This window comes from Tamandua tetradactyla, chromosome 2 (assembly GCF_023851605.1).
Source record: "Tamandua tetradactyla isolate mTamTet1 chromosome 2, mTamTet1.pri, whole genome shotgun sequence".
In the NCBI taxonomy this organism is placed as follows: domain Eukaryota; kingdom Metazoa; phylum Chordata; class Mammalia; order Pilosa; family Myrmecophagidae; genus Tamandua; species Tamandua tetradactyla.
In genome coordinates, this window is record NC_135328.1 from 199,969,531 (window position 1) to 199,989,693 (window position 20,163).

At 43.3% G+C, this 20,163-nt stretch overlaps 2 protein-coding genes and 1 long non-coding RNA gene across 3 annotated transcripts in view; 1 reads left to right on the plus strand and 2 right to left on the minus strand.

Moving 5' to 3' along the window:
• On the minus strand, positions 1-15,464 carry LOC143674686 (pancreatic secretory granule membrane major glycoprotein GP2-like). Its single transcript, XM_077150749.1, has 7 exons — positions 14,982-15,464; positions 4,898-5,055; positions 4,213-4,458; positions 2,948-3,110; positions 2,508-2,619; positions 1,998-2,030; positions 1-112 (listed from the first exon to the last, which is right to left on the minus strand). Exons 2-7 carry the CDS (start codon positions 4,942-4,944, stop codon positions 60-62), a joined length of 654 nt encoding a protein of 217 aa, XP_077006864.1. The 5' UTR covers positions 4,945-5,055; positions 14,982-15,464; the 3' UTR covers positions 1-59.
• Positions 2,836-20,163, plus strand: part of LOC143674690 (uncharacterized) — a 27,293-nt gene continuing 9,965 nt past the window's right edge. Inside the window, exons 1-3 of the long non-coding RNA XR_013171176.1 lie at positions 2,836-3,001; positions 7,871-7,941; positions 8,883-9,268. This is a non-coding gene — a long non-coding RNA (uncharacterized LOC143674690). The remainder of the gene's footprint in view (positions 3,002-7,870; positions 7,942-8,882; positions 9,269-20,163) is intronic.
• Positions 16,446-20,163, minus strand: part of CATSPER4 (cation channel sperm associated 4) — an 18,804-nt gene continuing 15,086 nt past the window's right edge. Inside the window, exon 12 of the transcript XR_013171160.1 lies at positions 16,446-19,119. The gene's annotated coding sequence lies outside the window, so the exon portion shown is untranslated. The remainder of the gene's footprint in view (positions 19,120-20,163) is intronic.

The window sequence follows — 20,163 nt, forward strand, 5'->3', positions numbered from 1 at the left end:
TCTCCGGCTACTAAACTAGAGGCCAAGGGAAGAGTTAGGAAAGGTATCTAGACAGGACTTTATTCCAGCATCCAGCCTATCACCATCAGGAGAAAGATGGCCATCCACGCTCCTGCAGAAAGAAATTATAAAAGATGAGTAGGCGACTTTGACAGCCTAGGAAACTCCATGCTATGGGAACTGGTTTTTAAGCTTAAATACTCCACTTTGGGGGATTATCTAGGAATCGTTCCATTCATTTGTTCTTTCAACAAAGCTTTCCTGAGAGTGTGTCTAGTCCCTACATTAGAATGGAGGTAGAGGGATATAGGGATGAAAGGCACGGGCCTTTCCCTCAAGGAGGTTGGGAAGGGGGTCTAAAGGAGAAGAAACTGTTCAGAGTCTAGTTGCCAGCTGACTCCTATGACAACAATTTGAACTGGTTTCTCTGGATTTGTGATGTCAAGACTGAAAATCCCTGAATCATTGGATCAAACACCACCATAAAAAAGACAAGCACCATCCTAGCTACATCCTGCACCCTGGCCAGTCCTCTCACTGATTTGAATGTTTATTAGGCTGAATCATATGAAACTCCCAGTATTTGGCCAGTTCTTACCTACAAAAATGGTGATTTCATTTGGTTCAGCCCAATACTTCCTGCTAAGCTCTATGCTAAATGCTTTACATGCCTTATTTAAGTCCAGACAACGCTAAGACAGATATCATACCAACATCTTAAGGACAGAAAGAATGAGGGTGAGTAAATCTCCCAAAGTTACACTATCAGGAAGTGACAGGGCTGAAGCTTAAGCTCTTAAACACTGTGCTGGATTTGAGCCCTGGTCCCCTGCTGGGAATGCAACTCAGAGGGAACCTGATTGGGTCCCATCTTCATCCAAAGGAAGCTTTTCCCAAAAGAATTCCTTTGACAACTGAGTCTCAGTTCCTCATCTGTTTAATGGGAGTAAACATTGGCGCTAACTTGCAGGATTCTTGTGAGGACTGTATGAGTTACTTACTCCATGTAAAGTTCTTAAAATGGTGTCAGGCACATCAATAAATGGCAGTTGTTGTTTTAGGAGGGCCTATGGTTGGGCTGGGACAAATTCTGCTCAGGAAAGCCAGGAGCTCCCCAAGCATTTCTGTTCCCTAATTATGGTTGTTCTCCACCAAGAAACCAGAACAAACTATGTCACCTGGGTTGAGCTATGAATTTGAGGGAAACTGAGGCCAAGGAATGGGAGTAAGAAGGAAAAAGCATGTACAGCTTATAAAGATTTAGACTCTTACTCTGCTTAGAGCTGCTGTGTACCTAATAACCTAGGTCATGCCTTGTCCTATTATGCATTGTGTAGCTTTAAGGGCTTCTTTCCCATAGATATAAAATAAATAGCACGTCCTGGAGTTGTGTGAAGCAGCAACCCTGACTCTAAGCTCTAGAATTTGAATTTACGCTATCACCAAACCAAACAGTTTGCAGACTGGTGACCTGTATAGGCTGAATTTACCTTGCAGAGATAGTTTGGCTTGAACAGTGTATGTTTGTTTGGTTCTGTTAACTTTTCTGGTCAACATTTGAAGATCTAAATTTCTAGTTTCTCTTGGAAAATCAGATTGAATGTGTTTAATCTAAATTCCCACAAAGCAACAACCAGCTGGAGCTAAGTGGTTGTACTCTCAGTCCAACATGGACCCCATTGGGTCCACTTCACTCGGTGTACCTGTAAGCATCTTGAATTTTCAGCCCCTACTTTAAATGATTTCTGGATAAGTTCTGGATGGGTTCTGGATGGGTTCTGGATAGGTTCTGATGTGGGATAAAACTCTGACTATAAATACCGATAGTCCCACAATGACAACTCTGCCACATACTGCTGAGGAAACAGAGGCTCAGAGAAGCAGAATGACTTCTCCCAGGTTACAGAGTTGAACAGAGACAAGACTCATGACCACACTTTCTCCCAGACCCTGGTGCAACCATCAGAACTTCACTGTAACAATTCCTTTATACTGACCTGCTGGGCTCCTGCTGCTGGAAGCATTGGATTCTGAAACCACAAAAAAAGACTGAGATTGCAATGCCATCCTGGTGGGACGAGGCCAACATGCTCCCATTATTTAATGAAGATTGGGCAAAGGAACTGGCCTGCATTGTTAAAGCTGAATTCAGAAAAGGTGGTGATGAAACTTCTGCCCCTAGTAAGAGTGAAGTTACTAAGAAGATCGGCTTTCCTGCAAGGGTCAGAGCCTTGGTGGACAGTTACAGACTAGAAAGAAGGGAGATTCTATTCTAGGCCAGTAAGGAAGAGTTACAGGAGGCTGGCCTGAGGGACAAACGGACTGGGAGAAGAGTATCTGCTGTTACAGAACAGGTGAGCCTGGGTGAAGGGGGCCAGAAGGAGGGCATGGGCTTACCGAGAGGGTGAGAGCATGAAGGTAGGAGGGAGTACAGTGAGGGTCAGTGTCTCAGAGCAGTTGAAGACCATAAGGGAGGGGTCAGGGAGGCCCCCAAATGGTCCAGTTACCGCTTATTCGGATGGGCCCGAACATCAACCAGCTATCGTCATCCTCTGTGCTCTCCCACACTTGGATCTCCAACTTTCGATTCTTTTCCAGGGGGCTCTTGGGTCTACAAGACTGTAGGTGACAGAAACAAGATAGTGAAGTCCCTCCTCCGCAACCCCAACCAGGGTGGGACTTCGCACTACAGATAGCCCCGCCTCTTGAGTATAGGCACTGCCCTTTAGGCCGCCCCACAGGCCCCTTGCCCCATAAGCCCTGCCCCTAGCCCCGCCCCAACTAGTATAGACCAATCCCCGGTGCCGCAGCCCTCTCCTTAGCTCCGCCCCCACGATGGTGGTGCTGCGGGGACTCTGGAGCCCCAGCCAGCCCTGCGGAGCTGCCTGGCAGGTGGAGGCTGCAGCGATGCTCAGGAGTGCCCCCACCCTCCCAGCTGCCCGCTCACCGGTTGGCAGGTGTGCCCCCTCTGCTTGTCACACAGAGTTACCCGGGCATGCAGGTAGAGTGTATCGCTGGTCAAAAAGCGGAATAGTTTGAAAGCTAGCTTCACCTCCAGGGAGGCCCCGTTGCCCCGCAGGCCGTGGAGCAGTCGGTTGCTGACTGGGCAACTGCAGGGGGAGGGGAAGGTGTGGGTGGACAAACACTGATTTCCCCCCTCTTACCTGTCCTGCTGAGGACTGTACAAGAATTATCTCATTACTACTAACGAGGATGATATTTTTGTCTTACTGTTTTTTTAACAGATGAGAAGCTAAGGCTTAGAGATGTGAAGTAGATTGCTCCACATTCTGCAGGTAGAATGGCTCCGGCGCCCACCCCTCAATCACTATATGATTGAGGAATTACATGCTAGGACAGATTGGGTGGTGTGGTACTGCTGGCCTCTGGGGCATGAAGAGACCAAGCAGTGCATTCTTGGGAAAATCACTAAACTTTTTGAACTCTTCCTACTCCCCTCACCTGGAAAGTAAGGCAAATAATACTTCATAAAGTTGTTTTGAGCAGTAAATGAGTGAAACTGTGCTCAGTAAAGAATTATTGTTGCTGTTATTAATAGTAATGAAATATGACAGAGAAATTATAAGACCCAGCTCCTTTCCTTGACCATGAACTTTTGAGGGCAGGGTCTCCGTTTATTTATTTCTGTGACTTTGCAAGATCTGCCACTTCCCAACTGTGTGAACTGAGCCTTGGTTTGTCCATCTATAAAATGGGAACAAAAGTATAACTATCTCATAGCGTGTATAGTGAGGTGTAAACGAGTTCATATATATGAAGTGATTCAAACTGCACCTGGTTCTGAGTAAATGCTATGTCAGTATTAGCTATTATTAGCTATCAAAGGGTAATGCATGTTGAATGTATAACATAATTCATAGTCACTCTGAAATGTTAGTTTTGTTTTCTACATTCATCACTGTAGGCCCTCAATAGTTGTGTGAGGCAAAAAATCAAAGGCTGTGAGACTTTGAACTGGCATTAATCTCCCCGAACCTTAATTCACTCATCTGTAAAATAGGAATGATAATGACACTTGCATTCATTCAGCAAAAATTCACCCAGCACTTACTTTCTCCAGGTGTTTATATACCAAAGATATAGCCAAGAGTGCAAGGCCTTGTGCTCTTGAGACCACACCCAGCACAAGCCATGGGTCCAAGGGCCAGCCTGCTTTTGGCAGGAGGTTACCAGGGCCTGACAGACCCTTACCTGTTGTTCACAAAATGGTAGGCAGTCTTAAGAGCATTCATCTTAGAAATGTCAGTGCTGGCAAAGACCTCATTGGCCACCAGGGCAAATCGGTCTGGATCACTGCTTGTGGCTCTGAGGAGCACATACAGAGGCTTGCCAAGGGACGCTGTGTTGTTCTCAAGCGGAGTCCAGAGCTGAGGGTCCGTGAAGATACCCAGGATGACAATTGTGTCCCCAGTGCCTGGCACGTGGATGGTGCTGTATCTGGAGAGGGACAGTAGCGAGACCTCACCACCAAACCCCAGAGGGAGGAACACTCATTCACCTTCTGCCTTGAACCCAAAGTCACTGAGTATTAGTAGCCATAAAAAATAAGGGGAAGGGAGACCTGCTAATCTCCCTCTTGGTCTTTCTAAATAGAAGAGTGAGGGGCCTCCTCATAGATCCCTAGACCTAGATATTTGAAACCATCCTACCCCATAGTCATTTATATAAGTAACCCATAATGCATTGCTTCAGAGGAGCACCTTTTCCACTAAGGCTTTGAGTCTCTATCTAAGAGGTGCCTATGTTTAGTAGCTGGGTTTCGGGAGCCAAGTCAACCGGCCACATCCTGAGGGCATTGACTCCGTTGGCCTGGATTAGAGGTAGCAATGAGAACTCAGGAGGCTTGTCAGGGCTCAGCTGACAGAGCAGAACTCACGGGAAGAAGATCACCGGATGGGGGTGGGTCTGGCTGACATCCACCATCAGTGGATATATGCAGCTGAAGTTGATCCTCCTGGAGTCCTGAATGAAGGAATCAGGGGGAACCTGCAGGAGCTGTACCTCCAGAGAGTACAGGGCATGGCTGCCATTGGTCTAGAAAAGAGAGGAAGGCAGCATTACCCTCAGACCTCCAGAGGAAACACCTCCCATCTTTGTTGACTACAAGTGTGAAGAAATAGGTTTATGTTGCTGGTGTTGTTTACTTAAATAAAAATAATCAGGGCTGATGTTTACATACAGGCTGATGACCTGTATGCCAGGCACTGTGGCTTAATCATCGAGCAAAATGAGGCTTAGAAAAGTTAAAAGATTTGCCCAAAGCAGGCAACAGAGTCAGAATTCAAAATCTCTGACTCCAGTGCTCATATGCTTACCCTCTATGCTAGCGGTTCTCAAACTTCGGTGTGCATTTTAGAATCCCTCAGAAAAATAATTAAGGAATCACTGGGTACTTGTTAAAACTGCCAAGACCTGGTCCCTATCCCAAGATTCTGATATTGTTTACATACATTTTTTTAAAAATCAAAATAATTTGTTCTGCCATTATAAATAAAGCAGTTAATTAAAAAGGAATACTGATAGGGAGTTTCAGACATATAGCTGTGGCTTTAGTTAGCTGTTTCATTTTGAAACTGCTAACTCTCCCATAATCCAAGCAAGAGACCCCGTGAATCTCTAGGTGGCATGACTAGAGAAACCACAGCAAACAGGGAGGAACTAAGTCACTTCTTTAGGACAAACTCTGATTTTACAAATTGAGCCCGGCAAGCCCCAGCAAGGTGCTCTTCCTCCCCCATTCAGTCAGAGCTGCTCTGCTTTTATATATTTGTTCATACATTCAGCTTTTATGTAAGATCCCTTCCAAAGAAAGGAGGTGGAGCATCTAGGAGCAGTTAGGAGTACAAACCATCTCTGTTAGTAACTCGCTGTGTGACTTAGGAAAATCCCTCAACTTCTCTGAGCCTTTGAGTTTTCATCTGTAAAATGGGAATGTCACAGGATTATTGTGAAGATTTAATGAAATGATGTAAGTAAAAAGGACATGGCCTGTGTGTAGCAAATGGAAAGTGGTAAGAAATTAATAAATATTGATTGTGGTCATGTCGTTAAAGGGTTTCTATTGAAGCAGGATAGAATAGGACAACTGCAAGTCACTGGTTTCCTATCCAGCTCTGAAAGAGTTAATAGACAACTGTAAGTTCCTTGTTTCTTATCTAGCTCCAGAGGAATTAATGCAAACTGCAAACTCCAGCTGCAAATTTCATGGGACAAAAATTTCCCCTAAGGTCTCCAAACCATCAAAACCTCCTCAAACTATAGAAACTTCCCAAAACTATAAAACCTTGTAAAATCATGGGCCCAAAGCAAACTCTTAGTTAATAACAGAAAGCCTGGGTTTGTAAAGATTGTTAAACATCTTTCCAAAGACAAATTTTAGGTACCGTGAAGGACTAACCACAAGCATCAATAGTTATATCTTCCTGAAACAATGCTAGCCCTGTAAGCACCTGGTTAATACAAACTATGTAAGTCCCTAGTGTTCAAAGGTCACTATGGAAACCTGCCACTAGCAAAAACCTTCCTATAAAGCAAGCTAACCCACTCCACTCAGTGTGTGTTTCTCTCTTGAACACACCCGTGTTATCTCTCTAGCGTGTACTCTCTCTCTTTCTTTAACAAACTCTATTACTTATTCCTACTGCCCTCTTGTTCCTAAATTGTTTTGTTTTTTTTTTTATTGGATTTCACTTTATTTTGTTCCCTTTCCCGTCTGTTTCCTAAATTGTTTTATTGTCAAGACTAACGAACCTGACACAAGGCTCAGTTGGCACAATTGCTAGCACGGCACCAATTACATATTCTGGCAAGCCAGGCAGCATCTTCCATGCAAGAAATGGGCCCTCACTTCTTGCCTCTGTTATACCCATCCTGACTTTTCTCATTGCCTTTTGTGCACCAGCCAGTGTTTGGCTTATTCCACACTGAATGAATGAACTCTCCTACAGTCGCTCCCTTACTGCCCAGGGCACCTGACTCCAGAGGGAGACTCACAGGAAATCTCTGCACGTTCTATCCTTTTCTTCTCCCCTTCCGCCCTATTCCTGACTCACAGCCTCTTTTTCTCTGGCTCCTTCACTGTTCAATCTCTTCCCTCCCCGCTTTCTGTTGGGTTTGTTCTAAAACTCTTACATGTAAAGCTTCCTGCAGACAAGTAGAGGGAGCTCCCCCAGGAAACTTTCCTTATCCGCTAGCTAGAGATAGCCATCCCTGGTCCTGCCCAGTCCTGTTTCCTCGCTGTTCCCCAGCTACCATTCTTCAAGTGATCTGCTCACACCTTCTTCTTTGTGATTGATTGGCCTCTGGGCCACACTGGACAAGCTCCTCTGTTCAGCCTGAATCTCATCCATCTTCTACTCCCTAAGGAGAACTCAGGACTTAGTCAAATGAAACCTCCATTTCTGCAACTTCTTTGCCTATGGTCATTCCTTGCTATGGCACACAAGGACAGATTCACAGAACACTCCGGGCTTCTCACTCAAGTCCAGTCTGAGGGAGATTTTGAGACAGGTCCAGATACTATGGTGCCTGGTTCCACTATCCCCCTAGAAAAGCTCCTCCGTGTTCTCTGTACTTCCCTCCTGGCTGTCCTACCAGACTCTCCCGTCACTTCTCTCACACCTCCTCCTTTGCAGGTGACCTAGAAGCTGCTCCCTAGGCAACCCCTCATTAACCTACTATCACTTCTCTCTGAGTCCAAGAAAAAGGAGCAGAGGTCCAGCTCAGGGCCGCGGAGGTGAAAGATCCAGCTCACCAGCCCTCTGAGTTCGGCTCAGAGTCAATGGGGTGAAAAGTCTGGGATGCCCATGGACCACCCATCTTCTAAGTCTAAGGTTTTCGCCCCCCACAGGGAAGCCCAAGCGTGAGAAGGTGTTGTGATGGTACTACTCAGCTGCAGGACGGGATGCCAAACCTCAGTGAGTGAGTATCCCTTTATGCCTCTCCTTTTCAGAATATAGGCAGTGCATCCAGCATTCCAATTAATAGCCCTGGGGCATCCATGTGGGGGCTTGTCTTAAAGGGGTGCCGTAGATGCCCCAGCCGCTGCCTGTGTTTCTACCATGGCGTGGTGCACATATCTGATGCCCACTGTGGCTCCACACACCTCCATCCTGTAAGTGGTGTCCAGTCTTGGCCTCGGGAAGGGCAAACTCCACCTCTCACAGCCTACGCCTGCCCCCTGGTGGCTGGAGGGGAGCGGGGCGCGGAGCCAGAACTAAGCCCCAGCTTTTCAAGCTGGTGATGAGCTGGAGCCACTTTTGTTAATTTTCTTCTCTTCTCCAGCATCCCTGTCCTCCCTCCTTTCTTTAGCTCTCTCTACCTCTCCAGGAGTGTCCTTTGTGCCCCTCCTCCGCTGCGGTGGTGAAATCTCAGAGAACTCTATTTACCTGCCACCACAGTTCACAGACCCTCCCAACCAGTTTTATAACACATCACCCCCAATACGTTCAACAATTCCTTTCCCTAAAGGAGTAACCTGTGAAATGCCTAAATTTGCTCTCTTCTACTTGCTTTCTTCTCATTCTCCCCAAGTCAGTCTGACAAGTTTTGCAGAAAGAGACCATATACTTACTGGCTTAATAAAAAGTATAAAAAAATGTATAGTCAAGTCTGTAAATTACAACTTGCTACAGAGCATAACTCATGAAAACTGTGCTCTGTTCCAAGGCAAGCTAGTAAAAGCCATAAAAGAGTATGCCAATGTAAATCCAGACTCTAGAACACAGAAATTAAGTTAAAAACCTATGTTATAGGCCAGTCAGCCACAAATATAAGGAAAAAACTGCAAAAGATGTCCCCAGGGCCCCAAACGCCTATGAATGACCTTATGAATACTGCCTTTCCTATCTTTAATAACCAAGACAGGACTGCAGAGGAAGAGAAAGCAAGGAGAGACGGGAATAAGGCAAGGCTCATGGCTCTAGCTGTCAGTGGTACACAGCGGCCACCTCAGGGCTGCCCTGGGCAGAAGCCGCCTGGAGCCTGGCGTCAGTGTGGAGAGCTGGGGTACTGGAAGCAATAATGCTCCCAAGAACAAAACAAGTCCCAAGGATGAAGAAAGCCCCCCAGGGTCCTGCCTTCAGTGCAGGAGAACTGGACACTGGGCCCGGGAGTGCCTCGAGCCCTCAAGGTGGAACTGTTGACGGCCCTGCCTGCTCCAGGATAACAGGCCGAGGCCAATACCTCCCTGGACCTCACTGAAGAATATCGATCTCTATAAGCCCTGGGCAGCACTTTGATGTAACAGGTAAGACCATTAATTCTTTAATTAATCCAAGAGTCACATATTTTGTCTTAATCTCTCACTCTGGCCTTCTCTCCTCTAAAACCTGTCCCATAGTGGGAGTAAATAGAAAGTTTCAGGCTTGAGCCTTCATCCAACCTCTCCCCTGACAAACTGGTAGTATTCTTTTTTCTTTCTTTCTTTTTTTTTAGTAGTATTATTTTAACCCATCAGGGGTTTTTTTTGTTTGTTTTTATTTTAATATTTTTATGGATAAAACAACATACACACATACACAAAGAACATATAAACTTTCCATACATGGTGTACAATCAATGGCTCACAATATCATCACACAGTTGTGTATTCATCACCATGATTATGCTTTTGAACATTTGCAACACTCCAGAAAAAGAAAGAAAAAAGAAAAACTCTTACATATCATGCGCCTTACCCCTCCCTCTCATGGACCACTAGTATTTCCATCTACCCAATATATTTTAACCTTTGTTCTCCCTATTATTTGTTTATGTTTTATCCATATTTTTTACTCATCTGTCCATATCGTAGATAAAAGGAGCATCAGACACAAGGTTTTCACAATCACACAGTCACATTGTAAAAGCTATACCATTATACAATCATCTTCAAGACACAAGGCTACTGGAACACAGCTCAACAGTTTCAGGTATTTCCCTCTAGCCACTCCAATACACCATAGTAAAAAGGGGATATCTATACAATACGTAAGAATAACCTCCAGGGTTCCTGTGTGGTTCAGTGGTAGAATGCTTGCCTTTCATGCAGGAGACCCGGGTTTGAGTCCTGGACCCTGCACCCCTACCCCCCCCCCCCCACCCAAAAAAAAATAGAATAACCTCCAGGATAACCTCTCAACTCTATTTGAAATCTCTCAACTGCTGACACTTTATTTTGTCTCATTTCTCTCCTTCCCCTTTTAGTCAAGAAGGTTTTCTCAGTCCCTTAATGCCGGGTCCCGTCTCATCCTAGGATTTCTGTCCCACATTGCCAGGGAGGTTTACACCCCTGGGAGTCATGTCCCACATAAGGAGGAGGTCAGTGAGTTCTCTTGCTGTGTCGGCTTAGAGAGAGAGGCCATATCTAAGCAACAAAAGAGGTTGTCTGGGGGTGACTCCTTAGGCCTAATTTTAAGTAGGCTTAGCCTATCCTTAAGCCATCAGGTTTTAATGATACCAATATCCCACCCCACCTCTAGGAAGGGATATACTAAAGGCATTAAATGCTCAAATCCAAATAATAGGGTGTTTGCCAAAGCAAGAACCTGAAAGCCCCATTGAAGATATCGTAGCATTAGCATGGCGTTAACTGGGACTGAAAACACTGTAAAGTGCTTCCCCTCAGAGTTAAAAAGTCAGGTGGACCCCAAAGTTTTGGAAACAGACCTGCCTGGGTTGATAATTTGTGTCCTTACTATTGTAATCCAGTATAGAAGGGATCTGAACCCCAGCCCCTGCCTCCCTCCATCCCTCCCCTCCCTGAAAAAAAGAAAAAGAAAAACAATGTCTCTTTAAGCAAGAGGACTTAAAAGGTATTCAACCTCTCATTTAAAAATTCTTAAAGGTGGGACTTCCCATTCCATGCGAGTCCTCTTGTAATACCCTCATTTTGCCCATCGATAAACCAGGAATCTTCTGGTTAGTGCAAATAAAGTGACTTATATTCAAGCTTTTCTAGCAAAGTACTAATTAAAAAAAAAAGTTCCTGTTTCAAAATGCATTAAATTTATTCTGACAAGTCTTATTTTGATGGTAATTATTTGTTATGAGATGTTTGCTTGGAGACTGTTTCCAAAATTATTTTGATAACTTAAGTATGAAGCATATAAAGAATGTGGTTTTTATTAAAAGGAAAACGAGTGTAGTTTTGTCCTAAGATAAAATTAATGGTTGGGCCACAGTGGCTCAGCAGGCAGAGTTCTTGCCTGTCATGCCAGAGACCTGGGTTCGATTCCCAATGCCTGCTCATGCGAAAAAAAAAAAAAAAAGAAAAGAAAATTAGTGGTTGTTACAGAATGAGGAAAATGTAGGACAAAACCTGAACGAATATGGAAAGTTGCAGAAGGTTCACGGAAAGGGAAATTATGATCAAGGTTAAGAAACGTTTGATGGGTCAATAATATACTAATACAAAACTAAAATTTAGTTTTCTGGTAAAGTGACAAAGTTTTCTTGGATTATTATTCTATCTTTAGTAAAAAGTTTTCCTTAAGTAATCAATGTAAACAGCAAAAAGTCTATATTTTGTTAAAATAACTTTTTGTGTTTGTTTTAATATTAGCATACATTATTTGTTCAAAAGCAAAACTTCTCACTTTTGCAAAAGCTAAATCTTTTCCTCAATTTTAATTAAATAAAAAAACAAATATTGTTTCAAACCTTACAACCTTTAACATTTTGCTTTCTCAAGGTCAAACCATAAAGAATGGAATAGGAATCTTTTTATTCCAAACAGTTGCAAAAGATTTGTTCTTCAAATGTTAAAATAAATTGGGTAGAGGGAAATACTAGTGGTCAGTGAGAGGGAGGGGTAAGGGGTATGGTATGTATGAGTTTTTTCTTTTTTCTTTTTATTTCTTTTTCTGGAGTGATGTAAATGTTCTGAGAAATGATCATGGTGATAAATATACAACTATGTCATGCTATTGTGAGCCATTGATTGCACACCAAGTATGGAATGTTCATACATTAAGAATGTTCGTGTTGTATGTTGATTGGTTTTATTAATAAAAATTTTAAAAAAAGATTTGCTCTTTCACCTTATAAAAATTAAGTGCTAAAATTAGTTAAGTTCATTTAACATATTATAAATTACATAAGAAATGTTCAATGTTATAAAAATGAAAAAATTCTAACCTATTAGTTGCTAATCTACAAAATATTAAACAACAATATAGTCCTGCTAATTATGGTTTAATTATTTTTTAAATGTTATATAGCACCAAAATAGCCAAATGTCCTCACAGTTACATTGCTTTACTCTAATGCTTCTCTAAAAGTACTTGCAGTAAACTACAAATAAAAATTCACCTTCAACAAAAAGGACTTTTAAAAAGAAACAAGGCAAGTATATAAATTATGTTCTACCTGTTAGCTAACTTAACCTTAGTTATGTTAGGGGGGAAAAATAAAAACCTAAACCTCTGTTTTAACTAAATTATTTAAATATTTACTGAGTGTGCTGGTTTGGAAGGAAGTATGCCCCCTAAGAAAAGCCATGTTTTCATATAAATCCCATTTCTTAAAGGTAGAATAATCCCTATTCAATATTGTATATTTGAAACTGTAACGAGATCATCTCCCTGGTTGATGTGATTTAGTTAAGAATGGTTGTTAAACTGGATTAGGGGATGACATGTCTCCACCCATTTGAGTGGGCCTTGATTAGTTTCTGAAGTTCTATAAAAGAGGAAACATTTTGGAGAATGAGAGATTCAGAGAGATACAGAGAGAGCAACACTACAAAGCAGAGAGTCCACCAGCCAGCGACCTTTGGAGATGAAGAAGGAAGACGGCTCCCGGGGAGCTTCATGAAATAGGAAGCCAGGAGAGAAAGCTAGCAGGTGATGCCGTATTCGCCATGTGCCCTTCTAGCTGAGAGAGAAGCCCTGACTGTGTCCGCCATGTGCCTTCTCACTTGAGAGAGAAACCCTGAACTTCATCGGCCTTCTTGAACCAAGGTATCTTTCCCTAGATGCCTTTGATTGGACATTTCTTTAGACTTGTTTTAATTGGGACATTTTCTCGGCCTTAGAACTGTAAACTAGCAACTCATTAAATTCCCCTTGTTAAAAGCCATTCTGGTATATTGCATTCCAGCAGCTAGCAAACTAGAACACTGAGGCATGAAAAAAACTCCACAATGATTTTACCCCCCACCCCCACAAACACACACAAAAAACTTTGCCGTTTGAGTACCCACCAAACATTTATATTTAAACTCCTAAGCTGATTTCCTGCTTCATCTAAGTTTATCCGTCTTTCTTGATTAAGTTGCAGCTATAAAGGCAATCCACAACCAAGCTAACTGTTGGTTATGCAAATACATTCCAGCATCAAGTAACTCTAGACTCCCATGAAATAGTCTTCCACTGTCTTCAATTAGCTGGAGTAATTATTAAATAATAACCGTTAATCACCCATGTCCCCAAAGTGGCAACTACCTAATTCTAATACTCTCTGTAACTATTCCCTCTCTGTCCTATTTGTTATTTCTCTTGTCAGAGTAGATCTAAATAGGACCTGCCTGTCTGTGACAACTGTTTGGAACAGCTTAATTACTAAAGGTGGCATCCTGGGCAGCAGAACTCTCCTGATTTAACTGTACACTGGCACATAGGATGGCTGCCTACATTGAAATGTAAACAGAACATCTTATACGACAAAATAAATGACCAGGGGGCAGGGCAGCTCTCAGTAAGCCAGAGCATACTTGCCTCCCCCAAATGCTATTATCGTCTCATTTCTCAACATCTCTTAAACCTGTAACCTCCCATTCCCAGGCTCAGGGACTTAGGCAGAAGAGGTGGCGGAAAGATTGTAAGAGTTGCGGAATAGGCTGTGTGGGGAGTGGGGTGGGGATTGTAACATAATAATGTTTTTGCATTTTCCACTATCCTCCAACTCTTCAACTTTGTCAGCAACTATGCAAATGTTCTCTCAACTTTGTACCTTTATTATCTTTCCCAAAATTAACTCCATAAAAGTTGGCCCAAAGAAATAAGCATTAAGAAACAGTCAGCTTTTTTAGCAATAAGTGCTTGCATTCTCTTAGCTCCATGCTCACCATAAAAACCCTGCCTTCCCCTGATCAATGCAAACCTCCACCTCCACCTTAATAATAAACCTATTAAAAATTCATCCTTCAACCTCCCTTTAGGATTTAAGGGATTTGACTTTTTCCGTGGGGGTGGGGTGGGGAGGGGATTGAAGCAAGATAGAATAGGACAACTTCAGTCCCTCTTTTCCTATCCAGCTCTTAAAAAGAGGTAATACACAACTGCAAGTCCCTAGTTTCTTATGTAGTTTCCGAAGGAAGTAACACACTGCAAATTTCAGCTGCAAACTTCATGGAGCAAAAATTTTTTCTAATGCCCACAAATTATCAAAACCTCCCTAAACCATAAAAGCTTGTAAGATCATGGGCCTAAAGTAAACTCTTAGTTAATGGAAAGCCTTAACTAAGTTAAGGGTTGTAAAAATTGTTACACATCTGCCCACAGATAAATTTTGGATACCTGATGGGCTGGCCACAAGCATCAACAGTTATCTCTTCCTGAAACAATGCTAGCGTTATCTCTTGAACATGTACTCTTTCTCTCTTTAATAAAGTTTACTACTCACTCCTACTGGCCCTTTTGTCTCTAAATTCTTTTAGCGTTGAGACTAATGAACCTTGAACAGGGCTCAGTTGGCTCCATTGCCAGCAGGGCACCGGTTACACTATAATAGCTGACAGGAATTAGCTGGAGAGAGTTTGGAAGCCACCATCCCAATCCATCCATCATGGTGCACCTATAAGACATAATCAGTCTGATGGGGGGGCCACGTGGTCTTTTCCCTCAAAAAGATTGCTCTGGTGGCCAAGACTTGACTGCAGTCAAAAGGAAATAAAAGTCATGAATTGCATCCAATCACTCCCTCCCCACCCACCCACACGGTCCCCCCCCCTTCCTATCAGAAGGCCCCTGCCAGCTTACAGAGAGGTGAAGACCACAGGTGCCCTCCTTCTTCTCCACCACAAAGGCCTGGCCATGGCAGCCCTGCTCCACCTTGCTGACATTGGGACATCTGGAGAAGGCGCCGTCCTTCAGGACCCAGTGGTGAGTCTTCAGGAAGCAGCTGCTCAGGACCACTTCGATTTCCTTTGGCCGGCAGTGCAGGCTCACCCTCTCCCTGGACAGCTCTATAGGAGGACAAGAGCCAAGGTAGGGGGCCTCCTGAGGCTCCTGGGATGATGTCAGGAGAGGGGGCACTTGTTCTGATCTGAATGGCCATTAGCCCGGCCCACAAAGACAAACTGAAAGAGGACTCTCTGCCACAGGAAGTGAGACCCTCACAGCCATGTTTGCACCGTGGGATCCCCTGGCCTTAGAGGATCCACTCGGAATCTCCTTGCCAGGAATTAGGTCTAAAAGGAGTCATTGTCAAGCCTCAAGAGCCATCAGGTGGCCATCTTCTGCCAAGTAGGCTAAAGGGCAGAAAAGGTCAGCCTTGGGGAGAGTAGGGGGAGAAACAAAGTTGAAAGGAGAGCGAGGGACTCCTGGTTCCTGCTCCATTCCTAATTTTCAGTTTCAGTCCCAGGGGAGCCTGGTTGGAACCAGCCCTTGGCCTCCAGCAAACACTCTGTTAGCCTTAAATGAATTCTCCTATTTTCTCTTAGCTAGCCTGGCTGGTTTCTGTTCTTTGGCAAGATTATTTTTTTAGGTATTAATTTGTTTTGCTCGCAGTGATTTTTCTGTGCCCCCCCCCATTCCAAGCAAGTAGCCTGGCCCTTGGGGTTTTGAGGGGCCAGAACTGAAAGAAGTCAAAGGCCCTTTTGTCTTACAAAAGCCTAAACTCACTGAAGAGGTTGTGCTGAGGGAGGGGAGGTAGGGAGGGCCTTTGAGAGCAGTGAGGGTTCCCAGCTTATAGGTTCTCTTCAGGATTTCTTCATTTCAGGAGCCAACACACACATTACAATTAGTTATGTGTTTTGTATATATGTATGCATTTTTTTCATAAAAAAAGCTATTTATTGCAGTTCTACATGTAATAAAAATGACCCAACGCAATCCAAAATATCCCATAAAGCAGCACAATATATGTATGTATTTAATGCTTAATCTTTCCTTTCTTTCTGCATCTCCTCTCTCCACATGTTTTTATTGAATTTGGGATAAACTGCTTTAAAAAGTGTTAATTAAAAAGTAAAACGTAATGAAAAAAAGTAATGGAAATATGGGTGTAAAACATTTCTGGGCTTCTTTTATTTGAGTTTAAACATTTTTTCCCTTTCTTTTCCTTTATTTTTTTAAATGCTCAGTGTTTCTATCTTGACAGGCACCTTTGGTAAAGTGATGGGCTGCAATTTGAGGTCAGGTGCTCTGTACCAGTGTGTGTGTGTGTGGGGGGGTGATGGTTGGGGTGGGGGTGGGGTGAAGTCCATCCGGTAACTTCCTGCTGTTGTGATAGAGTGCCAAATAATAGTGATTTAATAATACTAACACGCGTTAACAGTTTGAAGTAAATGCACTCTTCTTATCCCCGGTAGACGAAAATGAGGCATAGTTCAAACCTAGGCAGTCTGTCTTGCAGAGTCCATGTTCTTACTGACAATGGAGGGAGAAGGAGGAGGGGGGCAGGAATTAATAAAAAAAGAAAAGCTGGGCGGACCACAGTGGCTCAGCAGGCAAAGTTCTGGCCTGCCATGCCAGAGACCCGGGTTCAATTCCTGGTGCCTGTCCATGCAAAAAAAGAAAGAGAAGCTGTCTCATTCCCAGTGGATGAAAATACACACTTTATATTTTCTGTGGAGGGACCCATACAGCACTGTATAAGTTGGTACATAAACCTTGTCTTATCAAGAGAGTCTGTTCAGGTGTCACCACTTTGTAAAGGGGCCAGCACTCCTGAGGGTTTTTTTTTTTTTTTGGCATGGGCAGGCTCTGGGAAATGAACCTCGGTATACGGCATGGCAGGCAAGAATTCTGCCACTGAGCCACCGTTGTACTGCCCTGGCACTCCTGAGTTTGACTGAGAATGGCCAGTCACTTCTACCTCACCCAGCCCAGCTTAGCTGTCCTATGAACTCCCCTCCTCTGAAACAAGGCATTCCAAGGTAATGCACAAACACTCCTCAGAATGAGGACTCTGGGGACAGATACACTTGGGAAATGCATGCTATAATCTGCTCTAAAGCAGTAACAATTAACAATAGACAGTGGAATAGTAAAGGCTCTGAAAAGTCCTGCAGTCAAGAAACAATTTTGTTTACTCCAGCATTTCCCAAATATATTCAAGAATAGAACCTTTATTTAGTGCAATGCCAACTGAAATCCTGCAATAGTGGTGTCCTCTAAGATAGTGATCCATAGATTAAGCACAGCCTAGTTTTGAATATAATAGAAACTTAATCCCAAGGCTGGATTACCTAGACCCCAGCAAAGCAAGAATGGCAAAGAAATATTTTTTCAGGAATTTATCTTAAAAGAGAGAGAGAGAGTGTAATCTTTTTGCGAAAATCAGAATTGTGTTAAACTTAAATATTTTGGGGGGTTAGAGTTTTTTGACTGAATGACATGTATTGGGGGGCACCATTTTTTGCCCAGAACCTAGCTTCAGCCTTGCCAGAGGGTGGGCCTGGGAGTGTGTTGGGCTGCCTGGGGAGGTCTTGTAAACTCAGCCTCTCAGTAATATCTACCACCTTGGCCTTGCTCCAACAACCAGACTTTTGCCTCAGTTTCCCTGCCTAGCCCTCCAGGTCTCTGCTGGGACTATACCCCTGATCTTTGATGGATCAATATCTCCGTTTCCCAGGAAAGCTTTATCTCTGGTCAGTGGCTAGAGTCTTAGGGGTTGGGAACTAACAGATTGTCCATTCTACCTCATATGCCCAGCTACCTGTCCTCCCACCAGAAATCACCTCTATTTGGATGAACTTTTTAGATGCTGTCTGACCAAACCACACTGAATCTCTCCATATCCTTTGGGCACAATGCTCCTTTGGGCCTTCTGCCCAAGATTGTCAAAGTTATCACGTCTACTGTGGCCCACACCTCTACCTTGGTTTTACTTACATGAGGTCCTCAGACTTACCTGAATGGGCATAGTAACTGTCGTTACACATACAACCCCCCCTACTTGTTGGATATTCATCCAAAGCACAGGCTCCAATACTACTACTTTGAGTGTGGTTAGGGGAAGCCTGACTGGCCTCAGCCATAGTAGAGGATTTTGTTATCTCCAAGGAGGTGGAGCTAAGGGCTGCTGGATGAGCAGCTGTTGTCTCAGGCGATTGGCCCATAGCAGTGCCAGGACTCGGGGCTGATTCTGCTGAACCAGAAGATGTCTGTGAGTCTGTGTTAGGATGTGTTTCAGACAATGTGCTCATTGTGTGGGCTGAGGAATTCATGTTGCTCCCAGAAAAAACTGTTGTTGAGATCAGGTGTGCATCTGCAGTTTCCCCTTGCCGGCTCTCAGACATGGTTGTTCCAAGAATAGTCATCCCAAGCGTGGTTAAGGTCAGTGAAGGGGTGTGGCTAACTGGGATGGGCTTAACACTGGTTGCCATGGATAAAGACTCTTTTGCATCATTGGTTGTGTTCAATATTGTTGGGGCTGTAGTTGTAGCTGACTTCTTATCATCAGGGGTCATTGATGGTTCCATTCCATTGACTAAGCTTGATGCTATTGGGGTAGAAGTCGAAGCTCTCTGGCTCTCTTTTGGGGTCTCAGCAGAAGCGGCCATGCTGGGTAAGGCTGTGGTTCTGGATGTGCCTTCATGGTCCTTCAGTGTGGAAGGTGACAGTACAATGCCCTTGGAAGGTGTGGGGGTGGTTGTTTTTGATTCCCCTTCCTGAATCCCACCTACTGTCTGCTTGGTGGACCTAGTAATGCTGCTGGCTTGTGGTGTAGTTGGAGGAGGAGCAGACATTGGACCCTCTGGGAAGCCGGACGTTGACATCATCATGGTCGTTGATGAGGTGTTAAGTGCAGCTGCAGAGTCTGTGGGTATCTTTTTAGTTGAAGCCGATGTAGGGGATGAAGTGTTTGAAGTGGATGAGAACACTGTAGTTCTCAGGTTCGGAGGCACCGAGTCTATTGTGTCTGACCCAACTCCCCAGATTGTAACCCTGCCTGTAAAAAAACAAAACAGGACAAACAAAAATAAACTAAGAAACCTGTTTCCTTCACCAAACCCGAGATATTCTCAGAGGTTCTGGCTTGCTAAGTAGCCTTATTGGAAGATTCAGTAAAATAACAATATCAACACCACCTACATTATAACTGACTCAAATTCATTTAGGTGCCAGCTCCATGCTAAGCACTTTACAGTAGACTCCTAGCATATACATGTTTTAAAATTTTCATTTTAGTAACATATAAGCAACTTAACTTTTCTGCTTTAACCACATTGAGATATGTAATTCAGTGACCATCATACACATTTTTAAACTTAATATATTTCAACTGATGCATACTAGGTAGAGAGAATTTAACTAGTGTGGGCAACTGTCTCATTCCACTCAGTAACCACTCTAGAGACCCTGAGAGTCAGTAGAAGACAAAAATCGCTTCTCATTTGGTCTTTGGTTTCTTGATGCCTTTTTTTTTTTAAGTTTATTTATTAATTTAAAAAATTAAGAACAAACAAAAACATTAACATATCATTCTGTTCTACATATATAATCAGTAATTCTCAATATCATCACATAGTTGCATATTTATCATTTCTTAGAACATTTGCATCAATTCAGAAAAATAAATAAAAAGACAACCGAAAAAGAAATAAAATGCTAACAGAAAATAAAAAAAGATTATACATACCATACCCCTTACCCCTCGCTTTCATTTATCACTAGCATTTCAAATTAAATTTATTTTAACATTTGTTCCCCCTATTACTTTTTTTTTTTTTTTTTTTTTTTTACATGGGCAGGCACTGGGAATCAAACCCGGGTCCTCTGGCATGGTAGGCAAGCATTCTTGCCTGCTGAGCCACCGTGGCCCACCCCTATTACTTATTTTTATTCCATATGTTCTACTCATCTGTTAACATGGTAGATAAAAGGAGCATCAGACATAAAGTTTTCACAATCACACAGTCACATTGTGAAAGCTCTATCATTATTCAATCATCTTGATGCCTTTTTTGATGTGCATTTCCTACTGTACTGAATA